Source organism: Colias eurytheme, chromosome 5 (genome assembly GCF_061535395.1).
Source record: "Colias eurytheme isolate Ceu_HAF_F1 chromosome 5, ilColEury1 Martin Lab GWU primary, whole genome shotgun sequence".
Taxonomy (NCBI): domain Eukaryota; kingdom Metazoa; phylum Arthropoda; class Insecta; order Lepidoptera; family Pieridae; genus Colias; species Colias eurytheme.
In genome coordinates, this window is record NC_142984.1 from 898,803 (window position 1) to 917,773 (window position 18,971).

The following is an 18,971-nucleotide window of genomic DNA, read 5'->3' on the forward strand; positions in this document are numbered from 1 at the left end:
GCTCAGTTAAAATCTTGATTGTCATCGAAATAAGGGATATCTACATAATACGAATTTTATAACAGTCACCAGTAATTAGCCTAGGCAATCAATAACTACTCAACGTCTTTCTTTTGTCGTTCTTTAATTATATAAAAAAAGCTTTGATGTTTACCCAGTCATGTAATATAAGTTTACTTTTAATATACTCTTTTAGTTCTATTGAAATGAAATGAAATGAAATGAAATAATTTATTTGCAGGAATTGTGGTTAATACAAGGTTTTACAATAATATATTACAATAAAGTCCGCACAACTCGCCAGCAAACTGGCATGCAAATATTTATGTGTATTTAACTCACTAAAATACAATATATTTTTAGATTAATTTTAACATTTTACATTACAGTTATTATTATCATCTATCTTTAGTGTTTAAAAGCAAAGAACTCATTTATATTATAAAAGCAATGAGATTGCAGCCACTTTTTTAATTTAAGTTTAAACAATTGCATGGGCAATTCCTTAAATGCCATTGGGATTCCGTTATATATCTTCGCACTCATAACATGGCTGTTTTTGCTACATAAAGCAGTGCGACAAATTGGAAGTTGCAATCTGTGAGGATCCCTGGTTGGGTACTGACTATTTTGACAACTTTTAATGTACATATAGGGATGCTGTTTTACAAATATTCCAACCTCCAAGATGTATAAAGAAGTAAGTGTTAAAAGTCCGAGTCGCTTAAATAAGTCTCGACAACTTTCTAAGGGCCCTACTCCACATATTGCTCTGACACACCTTTTCTGAGCTATAAAGACTTTGTTTACGTTTGTAGAGTTGCCCCATAAAATAAGACCATACCGAAGCAACGATGAAACATAACCATGATATGCAATGATTGCCGCTCTCTCATCAATAATCTGTTTAATTCTTCTGAGGGCAAATACAAACTTATTTACACGGGTACAAACAGAATCCGTGTGAGCTTTCCAATTTAAGTGGTTGTCTAATGTGATACCTAAAAATACCGTTTCAGTAACTTCGTCAATACGTTGTCCATTATAAATTATGTCAAGGTTATGTCTAATGTTATGATAATTACAGAATTGCATTAGTTTTGTCTTTGTAATGTTAGGAGTTAAATTATTATATTTTAGCCATTCTGTTACATTTTTGATAGTCAAATAGATGTCTTCTTTGTAGGTAGTCAATTTGTTACGAGGTATGGTGATGGATACATCATCCGCGAACAGAGTACATTTATGTTCTGTAACGTTAGGAAGATCATTTATGTACAATAAGAACAGGAGAGGCCCGAGGATACTGCCTTGTGGCACTCCGTATTTATTATGTACGTATTGTGATCTTACCGACTTTTTTAACGAATTGTTGTCTATATACGATATCTCTACACATTGCATACGGTTAGTCAAGTATGAGGTCAGCCACTTGTGCGCTGGACCTCTTATTCCGTACAGAAAACATTTTCTGAGTAGAGATTCATGGTCTACACAGTCAAATGCACAGCTCATATCAAAGAAGACTACAGATACCTCATTACGCCTATCAATGTTGTCAATTATATTTTTAGTCAATGTGTGAGTTGCGAGTGTGGTCGATTTACCTTGTTGAAATCCATTCTGCTCTTGTTTAATGATATTAAATTTACTTATAAATCGATTTAACCTGCTATACATAATTTTTTCATAAATCTTTGCTATTATTGGTATAAGGGTAATTGGTCTATAATTGACTAATTCCTGTCGTTTGCCTTTTTTATGTATAGGTCTAATGATTGAATATTTGAGTCTATCAGGGAATATACCTTGTGTAAGAGATAGATTAAGCAGATGGACTAATACAGGACATATTACTTTTATACACATTTTAATAGTACATGTTGGTATATTGTCATATCCTACTGCTGCAGTATTATTCAAGGATTGTACAGCTTTATAGACATCGGATTCTATGCACGGAGATAAGAAAATAGACGATTCGTTAGACACAATACTATACTTAGCAGAACCAGAACCATTAGCGGAGTTATGTCTATTGAAAAACGTATTGAAAAACGTGTTTTTGAAACAATAGGAAAGTAGTATGGTATGGTACCTTTTTCAGGAGGCAACTCTTTTTTTACAGAAAACGTTTTTTGTCTTTTATAATGGCTTTTTTTGAAAGTTAAAAATGTTTTTGTATAGTAATACATGTCAATTTTATAGTTGAGAATTTTACAAAGTTCAAAATAGTACATTTTAGTTGTCCTATAAAAGGGTTTTAGATTTACAAAGTCACAGTTTTTAAAATTATTACATACATAAAATAACATCTCATTTAGCTTTTTTTCGCTTAGGTACAGATTATTAATTACACTTAACAAGATTACTTTTGCATTTTTAACATTTCTTAGGATAACTATGAGTTCTGACATTATTTCGAAGGGATTTTTGTCATGCTCGCCAATACATAAAATTAGGACATTATTGGGAGAATCTGGAAAATTGGAAACATTTTTCGTTATTTCAGGGGTTGAGGCATACGGTTTTGTAAACGAACTTATCGCATATTTTAGGTACTTTGTCTTTTCCCTGCTTTGTATCAATGCGGTTGATAAACCGATACATTGCTGTCCACCTAGGATTAGTATTTTGTTCTCATTTGTCGACTCATTCAGAGGTAAATTAATAATGCTTTTATTATCTGTATTATTTTTTAATTCAGCGCCATCTAGCGAGAGTACTGATGTGGAAGAGTTTGCCTTCGCGCCATCTTGTGTTGGATAGGGTGCTTCATTATTTATGAATTTATCTATCAATGGACACTTTGAATTTGTCGATTTTTCTTGTTGGCCATCTAGTGACGAGGAGCATGCGTTTTTCTTAGATGTTTTATGATTCGATGTTGAGGGTAGCGATATTTTTTCAAGTGAGGCTATGTAATCTTTGTTTTGTTTATAGTTTAAATTCAAGTCTGTGCAGCTATTACTAAGTTGCTCATCAAGAGTAGATTCATTTAAGTATTTACGCCGTTTTCTAACACTTGAAGTTTTTAATATGGTGGGCGTTGTGCAGATAGATTTATATTGTGATATTGTGATTTGTTGTGATGAGGTAAGTTTTTTTAGGGAGTTTATTTCTAAGTTTAACTCGTCAATTTCATTATGTGCAGCTTGTAGTTGATAACTTAATTTTCGGATTTCTTCTTTAAGTTCTTCTCTGTCATTTATTACAGTTGATAAGTCAGGTAGGCTTTTTGGCGAAATAGTGGAATGCAAGGACCTGAATGAAGAGTTTAAGGATGTATTCAGTGTTTGCGATTTATATTTCCGCAGAGTTACGAATTCTTCATCCATATTTAGATTTAGATAGATTTCATGTAATGACTCGTGCTATAATCAGTATTTAGTAGTGATAACCCTTATAGATATATACCAGCTGTTTTAGTATCTAGATGTCTCTGATGTCATGTAGGTAGTAATAACGCTGAGACCGTTATTATCGAGACAAGACTTAATTTAGGTATATATTTTTCCCTCTAGAATTTATTTTCTATGTTGAAAATTTGCATTTTTGTCAATTCCACTAGTTATTTGTTATTCATTTATCCTTGAAAGTTGTAGTTTGAATTTGGAGTTGTTGCTTGATTTCGAGAGTTTTAACAGTTACGGTTAAAGTAAATTTTAATTTGTCTTACTATATGGAATTTTTGCAGTATTTTAGGTAACTTACGGCACTTATTGTGAGCAGTGAAATAAAATCCATTTACACAATTGTTTTTTGTTGAATTCTTCTCAGTTCAAATCACTTTTCTTGAATTTGAGTGACTGACTTTTTGTTCGGTCATTTATTTTATTACTGGAATTTGTTTCACTTGGATAACACTTACACTTCTTTATTGTATCTAACTTAAGAATTTAGACTATATTTTACTTGAGTTTTATCAGTATTTTATTTTTAAATGTAAAAATACTACGGAGCGGATTTTGACGTAACGGTCAACGTCGTTTGTCATCAAATATTTGAATAACTACTTGGCAATTTTGTTTACTGTGTACAATTATGTAATAACTATTGCACAAGACGTAACTTTAAATATTCGTTCCCCATAAAATCTAAACCTAACCACAAAGATTACATCATTTCGACGTGATTTCGACCACACTGAACATTATGACGACCATTACTTCGGGTTATATAATTTTATTGACCATTATTAAGGCCGAATCGATTTGCGAAATTCTATTGTTATGGTTTATTTGAGATATTAAAACATTCAGTCTAATTCGGTTTAATACTAATAACGCGAAAGTTTGTAGGTATGGATGGGTGGATATTACTCTTCTACTTAAAAATTACTGGACGGATTTCGATGAAACTTTACAGGAACATATTTTTACAGTAGCTAAAAAATACTTGATTTGGGGGTTCGTCCGCGGGTAAAACGCGCGGTACAGCTAGTTCTTTATAAATAAATAAACAATTGAAAATAATATTGACTTATTTTACCAAATACCTGGTTTATGCAATTAAATATAATATTAATTGAATGTTATAATGAGTCACACTTTCGTTCCTAGATGCATTGTGCGAGACATATATTTTTCGGACGCTTACAAAAAGTTTTATACCAAGCTTTTCTATTTCAGATTTTTATTCAAGCACTAATTAATAACCTAGATCAGCTGTTTAGATAGTGTTGTACAATGCAAAATTTAATTTCACATTGATTGCTATCAATTCGACATATCATGACATCCAAATTGAGATGCTTGATAAGTAATATCTTGATTGATTGTTGTTTGATTGAGTTTTATCCTGTTCCTATACCTATCTAATACTAGCGGTCCGCCCCGGCTTCGCCCGTGGTACCTACATGTTTAAACTATCCTATCTCTCAAGTTGGATCGAACTGCACATGGTGTGCGAATTTTATTATAATCGGTTAAGTGGTTTAGGAGTCCATCGAGGACAAACATTGTGACACGAGATTTATATATTATGTATATATTAAGAAGATTAGATCCTATACGTATAGCTACATGTGGCTATATAGAGGTGGATTAAATTGTATATGTCGCCGTCTTCAACTTGAATCAGCTATTTGATTGAATGACTAGTGCGTTGCGAATGACTGCGACATACACTTCAATATTGTATAAGTAGGTATGTAAGAAAAATACGTTTTTATTTTGTCATCCTCTCTCTTTTTCCCACTGAAAGAACTCATACCTTCTTCAGGGGTTCAGACCAACATGCAAAATTTAAACTAGGTACTATTTTTTCAATATTTCGTTTCAATTGAGGGAGTTATCCACTGCGAAAAAATAAGATTCCTAATTAATTAGGATAAGTGCGGAAAATACGTTTCTTTCTGTATCTACCTAAGATATATCGAAGCTCATTTCAGTAAAATATTTTCTTATATAATACTAGCGGTCCGCCCCGGCTTCGCCCGTGGTACATATTTACGTTTTCTCTACATAAAAACCATCCTCGTACTTCAAGGAATATAATAAAAAAAGAATTATCGAAATCGGTTCAGCCGTTCTCGAGTTATGCGCTTACCAACACATTTTGCGATTCATTTTTATATATAAGAAGATATAAGAAATGCAATAATCTTTATCGATTCCACACATGTGGTAAACCGTAAAACAGTTTATATAGAGACTACATAATATGAGAATTAACTTCTCCGTCTCCCGTCTTAAATCATAACGCACACTCATAAGCCATAGAAACTTTAATAATAAACCACATGAAGCTTGTGTAACGCACACAAAAACTAATAGCACATAGCATATAATTATTTCCATATGCATTGAACGTTCTCACATCGGCTTGCGGTCACAAACCTCATCAAGATCGCATCAGCCGTTCCTAATGATTTCACTTTCTCTGATCTATTGTGCGGATAAATGGTGTTTTTTTTAGGTATTTATGGCTTTGAAGGACTCGTGGGAAATTGACATTGTCAAGTTGGTATTGTAAACGTAACAAAAGAGCCGTTTAAAGTGTACAAGATTTTGAGTTTTTAAATTATTTACCCATAGTTAATATTTTTTTCTTAGTTTATTTTATACTAGCTTGCTTTTATCCCGCGGTTTCACCCGCGTTGCTCCGCTCATATTGGTCTTAGCGTGATGATAATTAAGTATATAGCCTATAGCCTTCCTCGATAAATGGGCTGTCTTAACACCGAAATATTTTTTTAAATCGGACCAGCAGTTCCTGAGATTAGCGCGTTCAAACATACAAACAAACAAACTCTTCATCTTTATAATATTAGTATAGATAAATGTATTTATATATAGTATAGTACATATAATAGTAAAGTGCTCCGTAAATATTATATCTAGAGATTTTATAGAGCTAACTTATAAACATGAAAATTGACACGGAATTTTCTATCGAGAATGTGCGTAGTTGTACGAAATCATCGGCAAGAATTTAAAATACTTTAAACACAGTAAAATAAAAATATTAATCTCTTACAAGCTTTATCACGAAAGCTCATTACGTTAACCAATAAAAATTTCAAAAACACTTTCATTTTAAAACCTTCGCATATTTGAAAATAAGAGGTTAATAGTTATCCATACTGTCCACCAATAATTTAAAAGTAATAAAATTAAACTTTCATATCCGTACCGATGCAGATGGTATCACATTAATGAGAGCAATTAGCCGCCAGCTTCTGGTCCAGATTGCATCTCGTTATTTGTGCCATCTTTGATCTTATTGTCACTGATATTCGTAGGTAGACAGCTGGCGATAATTTTTGCTGTCTTTTTTGTTTTTGTTTTTGGTTTTAATTAATTTGGAATTGTAGTTTTAAATAATTTGGTTGGATTGTATTATATGAGTTTCTATTATTATTTATTTATGGTGTAATTACTTCAAACACAGATACTTAACATTAATGTAGGTAAGTAAAAATTAAAAGACTCGTTTATTTTTACCCGACTGCCAAAGAAGGAGGGTAATGTTTTTCGAGTGTATGTAAGTATGTATGTATGTCTTTTCCTTTGTGACCACCTGTAGCCTAAACGGCTTGATGGGTTTTGATGTATGAGGTATCGTTAGATTTGTCTTGATTACGGGAGTGTCATAGGATACATTTTATCCTAAAAGTCCCACGGGATAAAGACATAATAATATTTTTTTAGTGTGCAGTCGGGTATTTTGTTTTTTTAATAATAATTGTCTTGTTCATAATATCTACTTTAATTCAATTTTATAAAAATATGTTCGTATAAACTAATGAGATTTTTTATTGTTTTGTAAGTGATAGCTTAATCTAGTAACACAAGCACACACCATGCATTTATGTTATATTTTAATTACTTAATCCATACTTTTCAGGAAAGAAACACCGTAACTCTAAGTTGATTTACAAAATTTTCGAACTTATAAATGTTCATAATTATCAGGATAATTGACAAAAGAAACCACATACTATTCAACTAAGACTATTCATTTGTAGTACATACACAATGTTTCATAGCTGAAGAGCTATAGACATACTTCGGTCATACCGTTTTTCCTCTCATTAAGCCAGAAAGTAAAAGGAACCAAGTCGGAACTGAACGGGAAGTTTTCCAATAACATTACCATTTGTGAGTCATTCACTTGTCATAATTAGTTCTTAATGTGCTTTCCTTGGCGCGTGCGTTGTTAAGAATACATTAGAATTAATGGATATGTAATGCGCTGACGCGGAATGATGTCATAATGTTAACAGAATACTACTAATACTGTGAAAACAGAATTAGGTAATTAGGTATGGATTAGGAATTTTCTATGGGAATTTATCCTATTATAATATTATAAATGTGAAAGTTTGTATGGATGTATGGATGTATGGATGTATGGATGTATGGATGTTTGTTACTCTTTCACGTAAAAACTACTGAACCGATTACAATGAAATTTAGCACACATATAGAGGGTAACTTGGATTAACACATAGGATAGGTTTTATCCCGGAAATCCCACGGGAACGGGAACTATGCGGGTCTATCTTTGAAAATGCGGGCGAAGCCGCGGGCGGAAAGCTAGTTAGTGTTATAAACGGCCCTTTTTTTATACAGTGGTTTCACAAAAGTATGAGAAATTAAAGTCCTATACATGGACTAATAGAATCTATTAGTCCATGGTCCTATATGTATAACATACAACGGATGATGAATATTATTATGGAAATAAAAATAGGTATAATAATTATCTGCACAAATGTATCACCATATCACAAATAATTATATTAAGGTTCTTAAGCTTGAATCAAATAAAAATAGAAAATATTAAGCACATAGAGATGTTAAATTGTTAAATAAACTTTTAACAATTCATAGGAATTCAGTCACAATATATGAATCATCACCATCATCAGCCCATATACATAGGAGTGGGTTCCCACTGCTGGGACACGGGCCTCCTATGAGGGGAGGAATATATTATGTTTCATGAATCTTCATTTCCTTTCCGTATACGCAATAACTTGAATAAATTAACGTAGCGTAACTATTTAGTAATCTGTGATTAGTATCCCATATTACAATGCATCCAAAAGCACTTCACTCGTAAAGCACATCATTAAATTCCATCTTACGAACTGAATTGAGAACTTATTATGTACCAAAATCTATCCACAATCAATCTTCTAATCGTACTTCGTGCTTCATCTTTGCGTAATGTTAAGTCTTTCATAATGCACTTATTACTTCCATTATGGTGTATTGATTATCCCGATTGCATGGGGTCTGTGACGCAATGACGGTATGGTTGTGATGTAATGAACTGGTTGCGTAATGTTGCGGTTGCCTCCTGGACTATAATTGTATGGGAATGTTTGAATAACATTAGGAGTATGTGTTACGATGTAAAATCTTTTTCAGTAAATTCTGAGTAAGCATTATTTTATAATGTTATGTTGGCAATTTAAGATGCTCCAATAGAAACAATAGTTACCAAATACATACCTAAGATAGTAATATTGGTGTAGATGAACCACAAGTTAGCTTATTTGGGACGTAATTTGGCGCCAAAACTGTTATTTTAATTTTTGAAATAATATACCCTCTCTCAGACAATTTAAACAAACTTAACATCATCTGAAGATATAATCCATGCCCTTTACGCAACACAACATAGCTCTTATCATAATCGGATAAACACGTGACAATAGACGCAATCAAAATTATCCCGCACATTGTTCAACAATTGAAATCTGACAAATGAATAATATAATTGAATACAGAAGCTGTACGTTAATTTGCCGCATGGTTGCAACGTCCATCAGCCAGGCATCGAACCCGTGACCCTTGAGAGTGAAAGCTGAGAAACCGCCATCTAGAATTACCCAGTAGGTAATAAAATCGATATATTTCCGTGATTTGATCGCTTGTTATAAAACTATTTTCTAATAATTACGCAGTATTATTGTCTTATCGGTTTTGCATTGGGTAAAGCCCTGACCGGTGTGCACATGAAAGAATTACCTAAAAGAAGAAACTGCTATATACCTAGGTATAAGCTTTTTATTGGTTTCACCCCCGTGGCTACTGGCTCCACTCCTGTTAGTCGTAGCGTGATGATGGCCTATATAGCCTTCCTCGATAAATGGGCTATCTAACACCGAAAGAATTTTTCAAATCGGACCAGTAGTTCCTGAGATTAGCGCGTTCAAACAAACAAACAAACTCTTCAGCTTTATAATATTAGTATAGATAAGGATTTTATTAATTACAATGTAGAGCAAACAGACCAATCTGCCGATGTCGACTCAGCAGAGTCTTAATTAAGTTTTTATAACATATTGTTTACAATTGTTGTGTCTGATTATGGCTAATAAATAAATAAATAAATAATTACAATGTAAACTGATGCGATACTAACACTAGAACTTCGAGAATGTTTGTTTCCAAACTTTTATATACTTAAAACCTTAATAAGTATACAGAAATGTTGTGAAAGCCTTTACAATTGTCGAATAATTAACACTAAGCGGTTTTATCAGCTCGCTCTATGTTTATAGAGATCTATTTAATTCTCTTGTATAGGTACAAGAAACAAACCATGATGCATATTCCCATTGAGTTATGCCCCTTTTATCAATTACTTGTATTTCTTTGATCGCTTTTACTAGTCATTTGTTTTTAGTTTGATTAAATTAAGAAATACAATTACAAATTTTCAACATTTCCTTCCTTCACTATATCAATCATTTGGGTAGATAATGTTTTTTCATTACATTTTACCGATCTGCCAATTCAAGGAAATAACTTTTTTTATTTGAAAAATGTTTTTTGTTCATTATGACGTAAGGTAGTTAAAATCATTTTAAATCACCTCTTGGACTTTAATATTATTTCCGTTCGTCTTCACAAAACTAGAGGATATATACGTATACACTATACAGAGGATATATGTATAGCGGATACATCATTTTATTAGCTGTACCACAAAATAATAATAGAAACTATCGTTAGCTGTACTCAAAATGTCGATCATCGAAAAAAGGAAAAATAATGTTTGGTCCACAATACATAATATACATAACATTTTGCACATAATAAGCCACATAACATATAATAATAATGATGATATCTACATAAAAAATTGCAAAAAAACACAAAAATCTCATATAGTAAAAATATATTCCCGTTGCAACATCTGCTAGAGCACGCAATAACTTCCGCATCGACTGTCAACACGTGAAAGTGCATCTAATTCGATTTAACAATCGTCACTATCTTAGAAACTCGATAAATATCTGAAAACTGTAGACCTGCCGGTTGATAATTGCTGAATTCCGCTTGCTTCTGGCTAATTGTACTTTATCAATTTAATTCAAACATTTTTTAATTGCTTTTTTGCATAACTTAATATTATTATGTAGGTACGTAAAATACAATAGAAGTTAATTAAAAAAAAAGATAATCTAGCCTAAGGAAAAATAAATCAAAAAAATGTAACACGGGTGGCTTAGATAACCATCAAATACAAAATTTATAATCTTTTTTTTAACATAATCTCTATCATCAATATTTAATGAATTAACAACTACCATACTACTTGCTGCTATAAAAAAACATCCAATGAAATTAAGTAGGCTTTTATCAGATAATCAGTAAAAACGGATGTGCTCTAGTTATATTTACATAATAATTATGTTCTCAAACAATAACAGTATGACTCAAACATTAATTCTTTTCTCACGCATATTACATGTAATTTTTATATAATTATTATGCAATGAGTTTACGCTTACTGTATATCTTAACGCGAATAAGAGTTCAATTAGTGTTAAACATTACTCGAGCAAAATTAGATTAGTCTCACTTTCAAACTGAATTTAACGGCATACTTACCTTAATCTGTTTTAGTCTTATTTTAGTTAATTCTTAATTTATATAAATTTAATGTTTAGTTATTACCAAAGACATGCATTCTAATGAACCTTTACATATTTTTATACGATAAACTACACTTTTGTTGAGCTCATATTCACAACTAAGCTTTAGCCAAATCTAAACTAATATTATAAAGCTGAAGAGTTTGTTTGAACGCGCTAATCTCGGGAACTACTGTTCCGATTTGAAAAATTATTTCGGCGGTTAGATAGCCCATTTATCAAGGAAGGCTATATACATATTATTATGCTAAGACCAACAGGAGCGGAGCCACGCGGGTAAAACCTCGAAGCGCAGTTTGTAATAAGCTTTATTAAAAAAAAAGCACGCAATCATTTACTCTTACTACGAATCATACATTTCAATATATGAATCCATCGATAAAATTAATTGATGCTCACACAGATCTATTAATTTAGAGAAATTATAGATCCAAGTGGAATAAACCGGAACGAGAAATTCATCAATACTTCCATTGTGCTGTCACGTTGTATTGTAATTGGCCGAACGTTTTTTATAATTGTGTTTCTCGGTACATGATGTTTCGTAACTAAGTGTAACTTTTAATTAATTTCTGCTAATGTTATGTGGTGTATTGGTTGGAAGTTGTATAGGATATGGATTTTGGAAATACAGGATTTTATTACAGGATGAAGTTCTCTTTGGCTTATGGAAATAATATAGTTTGTTGTTGGTGAATTATGAGTCTAAGGAGGGAGAGGAAATTGGATGAAATTCTCTTTGGCTTCAATAAAATATATCTTTTACCATTTGATTGTCAATTAATTATAATATATTCAAGGCTGTGACGGTGTTATTATTCACAAGATAAGTACCCAATTTTGGGTACTACTGAAACATAGATTTAAGTTTATTTTTCTGTTAGATAGGATTATTGAAAGTTAACAAAAGATAGTGGTGGATTTTTTTTTAACACAGTACCTAATTCGGTCAAGCTTGTCATCCAAAATCGTCGTCGTTTTATAAATATACTATACTAGCAGTCCGCCCCGGCTTCGCCCGTGGTACATATTTACGTTTTCTCTACATAAAAACCATCCTCGTACTTCAAGGAATATAATAAAAAAAGAATTATCGAAATCGGTTCAGCCGTTCTCGAGTTATGCGCTTACCAACACATTTTGCGATTCATTTTTATATATAAGATTTATAAAACGACGACGATTTTTTATTTGTATAAGGATTACTTTTGTCTCCATAATTTATTATTAGTTAAATTAGGAAGTAAATAAAATATTTATGTGTAACTAAAGTTGTGTAAATAAATTTTGATATGTTATGTTGGAAATAGAAAATCGGTAACGTGTAAAAAAACGTTACTAAGTATGTGTATACCAAAATCATAACCTTTGTCGGGTTCATTTTCATCTATAATTTAATATATTATGTATTTATTTAAAATAATCCTTTATAAGAAAAGTTACATGATCACAATGCAATAAAATTTAAATTGTAAAGAAAGGAGAGAGTGTTTGGGATGAAACCAAGAATTATTCAATTGATGGCTGTTGTCCAATCAAGATTATCGCAAAAACATGTATAGCTTTTAAAATAAAACAATCTAAAGATAATTGAAAAATGGGTACTATATTATTACGAAAACGGCTACACCGCTTTTCATGAGATTTTCCGTAGCATTTTTTCAAATAAACAAACAATAATTTATAGTTATCGAAGATTGTATTTCTATGATTGCACGCCTCATAAGCGAAGCGTTGAGGTGGGTACTACTGTCACTTCGCGCAAAACATCTGATTTTTCAAACTTAAAATGTCTTTATGTATCATACATTGCACTTGTAAGATAATACATACACACACATATTAAGAAAAAACACTATTTTTAACGTTCATGATATTTTTGATGTCATTTTTGTTATTTAAACTAGTTAAAAAACAGTTTAAAAAAGTTCTGTCTTGGACGTCCGTGTGTCTGTATGTGCGGAGGATTTTCTTGTTAACACGATAGCGACCGAAATACTTTACTAATCGAGTCTTTTTTTTTCTCTTACGCTTGAGTATGCTCAGGAATAGAACCCTTTCATTTTTCAGGGTCTGATTCGATGTGGTTTAATTGTTATTAAATAAACAAAAATAATAATTAATAAATAATTATTAAAAAAAAATTATGAGGCGTGCACTTTTGGATTTTCCAAACTATTTTTATCTATTGTCGATAAACGCACAATTAAATGCTTACTTTGTTTCAATTCCCGAAAAATCTTCAATTTACTTTTGTTTTTAAGACACTTAGCACGCGTTATTAATAAATAGTACCTACGTATTAATGAATTAATACCAAAGAAATATTTGTTATCCTTAACATAAATTCTAGATACAATAATGCACTAAATCTAGTTCTGTTTTCTAAAACATCAAAGTGAACTCATTGAATTGGCCAAGATAATTGTCTATGCCTAGAGCTGTAGGGTGAAACCCCGTAATTTGTGTCCAACTTAACAAAATAAACGTTTTAAATCGATGTACCGCAGTTTTATCCTATACTAGCTTTCCGCCCGCGGCTTCGCCCGCGTTTTCAAAGAAAAGCCCCATAGTTCCCGTTCCTGTGGGATTTCCGGGATAAAACCTATCCTGTGTGTTAATCCAAGTTACCTTCTAGGTATATGTGTGCTAAATTTCATTGTAATCGGTTTAGTAGTATTTACGTGAAAGAGTAACAAACACACACACATCCTCACAAACTTTCGCATTTATAATATTAGTAAGATAAAACATTTGTTTCAATTTAAATTTCTAGATACATTTTGATTATATTTTTCATTAAGTTACAAATAAATATTTCATGAAATAAGGTGTCATATTATCTTTAAAATCAGTAAACAAAAAATATAAAACTTCGAAAAATTAACAGTTCTCTCTTGTCCTAATGGTTAGTACAATATGAATAATAGACCGTTCATTTGTCTTTTATAATCTTTTGTTCATATTTCTCGAAGAAAGTTACTTTATTCTCATTTAACCGATTTAGGAAACGACAGAGGTTCACAAATTAATAACTCATTTATTTTTTACGAATAGGTAGGTATCAGGTATGTAAGCTACAGAAATGCTTTCAAAGCTTATATTACATAGACGGTGAATCCTATGTGTTGATTATAAACAAGCACAATTTCCTGTCATTTCCTGTCTTCAAAATAGGTATTATTTTATAATTAGGTAAGTACGTAAGACGTATCACGTAATGTATGAAAATACTATACTGATTAGATGCTGAAAGAATTTTTGTTGGAAAGAGTTTTAAATGTATATTTTGCTAATTGCAATTTATTTGGTTTGTGTAACGATCGATAATAATTTTGAAAAATCGTAAATTAGAAATGTATTGAAATATTGGTAGATATAAATTTTAAATCGTGAGAAATAATTATTTAGTAGTAAGTATACAGTATCAATCTATGAAGTTAATAATACATTGAGTAAAAGAAAATATTTTGTTTTGTTACTTCCGCCCTGAAAATACTGTTGTAAATGTGAAAAACTCACCTCTTGGGCTGTAGCCATCACAACTTCGCAAAACATTGAATAGTATATAAAATATTATCACACTACCAACAACACTTGTATACCATTTCACTGCCATATTTACAACACAAAAATACTACAAGTTCATTATCACATTAATTTTTATAAAAGCAACATTACATCACGGACAAATTGACGATCACGTTTGCGCGGTAAAAGTGACATTGACGTTTTGGTTTTATTTGAAAATGGCGCGCGAAATTAAAAATAGAAAATGGAATCGGTTCGAACCATCCGTGGTTGACGGTATTCGAATTGGAAATGATAGGAAAAAAGGTGCGCGCGCGCATTTGTTATTATTGACTAAGTAGAGTATTTTTACTTTTTTCCGTAGGTAGTGCCCGGCGCCTATCCCCACTGGGGAAATATTGTGGTTGCGCTTAACAATGCAGGTGTGAACAACCATTTGTTCTGATGCTAATGACTTTGTATCGTCACACCATACATGATACTGCTAATGTAGTATCGTATGGAAATACAATGTAGATATTTTTGGTGATTTAAAATTAATTTACAGAGAATACGAATAAAGTTCATTGTAAATTGAAACATATTTTAGCAGGAATTTCATATTGTCTTTAAGTGTATTATTTGAATTTTATATTATTTAAAAAAGAAAATTATTACTGCAATAGTAAACAAATCTAAAGCACATGTTTGACCTCGGTTCGTTTTAAAGCAAATAAGATCATAGTTCAATAATTTATTAAGAAGTAAAATTAATACTTACATCGTTTTTTAATTATACATGTATATGTAGGCTCTGTAATTTACATAACAATCAAAATGTTGAGCACAACAGAGCTATTATAGAGAGTGAAATGAAGTCCGCAGGCGCGTGGCCATTTACTTGTGTAGTGGCAGTCGTTATCCGACTGTGGTCACAGCTGGGCACCTGTTTAACTATTAATTAATTTAATACTAGTCACTCGACAGTCGACACCCCTGCTTCGCATAGACTAGCCCCGGAAATATACAAAAAACACAGAGGTCAGAGTCCACCGAGGCCCACGGGCATTACAAAAAGTTTCAATATTTTATCCTGCCTTATTTTCAATCTTAGATCATTACTTAATTATCTAAGCACAATTTTGTTAGTGGATCTAAGTTTTCAATGATAAAAAAACAAACTCTTTATAAGCTAAACAGGTTGGTTGCTATAAAAATGGCTATATTTTATTGCAACTTTGCTGCAACGATGATATTTTTAGTCACGATTATTCAAACATATTAATATCACACTTGCATTCATAATAATTACTCGCAGTATTCCGCAGTAATCACACGTAATTATGTGCGAATCATTTGTGACAAACCGCTCATTAGCTAAAATAGGTAATTTATACTTGATCATAGCAATTTGATAATAGCTGTGTAATAAATTACATTGTACTTTTTAGGAATTAATTTTTTGTTTAACATACCTACTTAACTAACTCAAAGCTTAGTTACCTAATATTTTTAAATAGAACTTTATAATAAATGGCAAGTTATACTTAACTTGTATGTACATATTATAGTGTTATTTTATTATCTGTGGTTTAATCTCATATATTTTTTTTATTTTAGAACATTGAGCTATTATAACAAAATAGTATCTCAATGTTTTAGAAGGTAATAATTATTCAGATAATCAGATATTATGTATCTAGTTAAATAATTTAAAATATACGCATACTAACTACTTATGCAGATTCAACAAAATTTATATGTGCAAAATACTACATATAATTGAATTAAACTTAAATATTATATGTATTACAATTTTTAACCGACTTTCTTATAATAATAATATTTAAATCCAAGATTTTTAAAAGTGCAATATACTTATACAGCGACATCTAGTGATTTGATACAACTAAATAAAGTACAATAAGCGCCATCTTTTGCATTCTGTTTAAACTCCGCAAAATATCGATATTGGTGTCCTAGAAAATCGAAGTAGTTTACTTTCTAACCACAAGAGGCGCTACTGACGCAAACTCATGTGGGCAGGGCTCCGCATAGGGGCTCCGTCTCTTTTACGCAAGCGACAATCGCGTTTACACGAAAGAGATAGCAATATACGCATTTCAAGTTATTCAACTTAGTACAAATTGTAAACATGTCAGGATGTCAGTCGCGGGCACAATACCACGGTGGCAAGTAACAATTTTTTTGGGAAACAAGTTAAAAATCTAGTGACCGCGAGTTTTTACTTAAAAAAAGTGATAAAGTGCGTGTACTTTCCCGTTTAGTGGCCGATTTGTTCGTGTTTAGTGATTGTTTGTGTCAATTTGTATTCAGTGAAGCCGATGTCGGAATCTTGTAGCTAACGGTATTGAGTCGTGAAGTTTTGTCTGAAATTTAACATACCTACCTAGATGTTGCAGCCTCCTTTGCGACGAAATACCCGGATATATGCCATGCTACTTTAATTTGAACTTTTACAAACGGTAAGTGCTTTCAATACTTCAAAAGAAGTTTGTGCGAAGAAATAAAAAAAATGACTAAAAAGTAAAAACAAACGCTACCCATTAAAAGTACTTACAAACACCTTTTGTTTTAATTAAAAACTTCCGTTTGACTTGAGTTCATTATTTTAATAATATGTCAATGATCCCATTGTTAAGACCCCATAAGTTGAAATGCGAGCTTTTGTAATCTAATATTCGAGCCAAAAATGAAGGGTAATGCCAATAGTTTATTGTAGGTAGGTAGGTACCTACTCTTATTCTAAGGTTCCTATATGTATTATGGACCTACCTTCATTGTTCTAATTGTAAGAATAATAATTAGAACAATGTTTTTTAATTAGGTAGGAAATACCTAACATCTTGTCTATGAAATTTTCGTTCATAACGATAACGATTAACCTAGGTAATACCTATAACGTAAGTAGCTTAGGTAATTGGTAATCTAGATAGATAGGTACAGATAATTATTAGGTAATGCAACTGGATAGGTAGGTAGGTACTTCGAGCATGTCGGAGTTAGAACTTCTGATTCTCTATCTAAACCTTTTGACAAATTTTATTATGTACCTACCTAGGTAGGTTGTTTGTTTACGTGAAAGGTAGGTACATAGGTATAATCTAGTATCGATATACCTACCTACCTACCTATTGTACTTTTTAAACAACGAATAACATACCATTTAAAAAGTTGATTTTTAAGGTCGGATGTCCTAACTTTTAGGATGATTAATTGGGACAAAGGAAGAGATATGCATGACACGTTCCAATATTTAGCGACATCCTATTAATATTATAAATGTGAAAGTTTGTATGGATGTATGGATGTATGGATGTATGGATGTATGGATGTATGGATGTTTGTTACTCTTTCACGTAAAAACTACTGAACCGATTACAATGAAATTTAGCACACATATAGAGGGTAACTTGGATTAACACATAGGATAGGTTTTATCCCGGAAATCCCACGGGAACGGGAACTATGCGGGTTTTCCTTTGAAAACGCGGGCGAAGCCGCGGGCGGAAATCTAGTAATATAATAAAACATGTGTAAAAAATAGCGATATTTAATTGCAAAAACAATGAATTATTATTATAATTTTGAAATAGAGGGTGGAAAGCTTGCAGCTTTTTACGTGGGAGCAAACAGCTGGAGTTGCAGCCGTTGCATATAGCCAGTCTACCTAGTTGTATTTATAGACTCAAGTAGGGATATTACTTTTAAATGTAAGTACCTACTTAATGGTCTGCGCCAAAAGCAATATGTATCTTGAAAAGCTCTGCTCTGTAGCTTAAACGGCTACTTGAGAGGTCTTTCATTTATTTTTAGTTGAGAAAAGAGATTAGATATGTCAGAGCCTGTCTGCTTCACAGACCGATCTTTTAATTGATTCTATATAAAATAATTACAAGCTTGTTCTTAACAATTTTGTATTTATCACGCAATTGAAGAATAACTAAAAAGTTAGAAATCCTACCCAATCGTCGCATCTACAACTAATTATTTTAATTGATCTTGGTAACAAAGAGTTTATTGTCATTCAATAAAGTTG

At 31.8% G+C, this 18,971-nt stretch overlaps 2 protein-coding genes across 2 annotated transcripts in view; one reads left to right on the forward strand and one right to left on the reverse strand.

Annotated features, from left to right (window-relative positions):
* Nucleotides 1-15,269, reverse strand: part of LOC149908241 (chymotrypsin-like elastase family member 2A) — a 32,011-nt gene extending 16,742 nt beyond the window's left edge. Inside the window, exon 1 of the mRNA XM_090101675.1 lies at nucleotides 14,924-15,269. Coding sequence (XP_089957801.1) covers nucleotides 14,924-15,020 — 97 coding nt within the window. The 5' untranslated portion in view covers nucleotides 15,021-15,269. The remainder of the gene's footprint in view (nucleotides 1-14,923) is intronic.
* A 1,796-nt stretch (nucleotides 15,270-17,065) lies between these two features.
* Cad87A (cadherin 87A) overlaps nucleotides 17,066-18,971 on the forward strand; it is a 48,808-nt gene continuing 46,902 nt past the window's right edge. The window contains exon 1 of the mRNA XM_090101676.1: nucleotides 17,066-17,397. The gene's annotated coding sequence lies outside the window, so the exon portion shown is untranslated. The remainder of the gene's footprint in view (nucleotides 17,398-18,971) is intronic.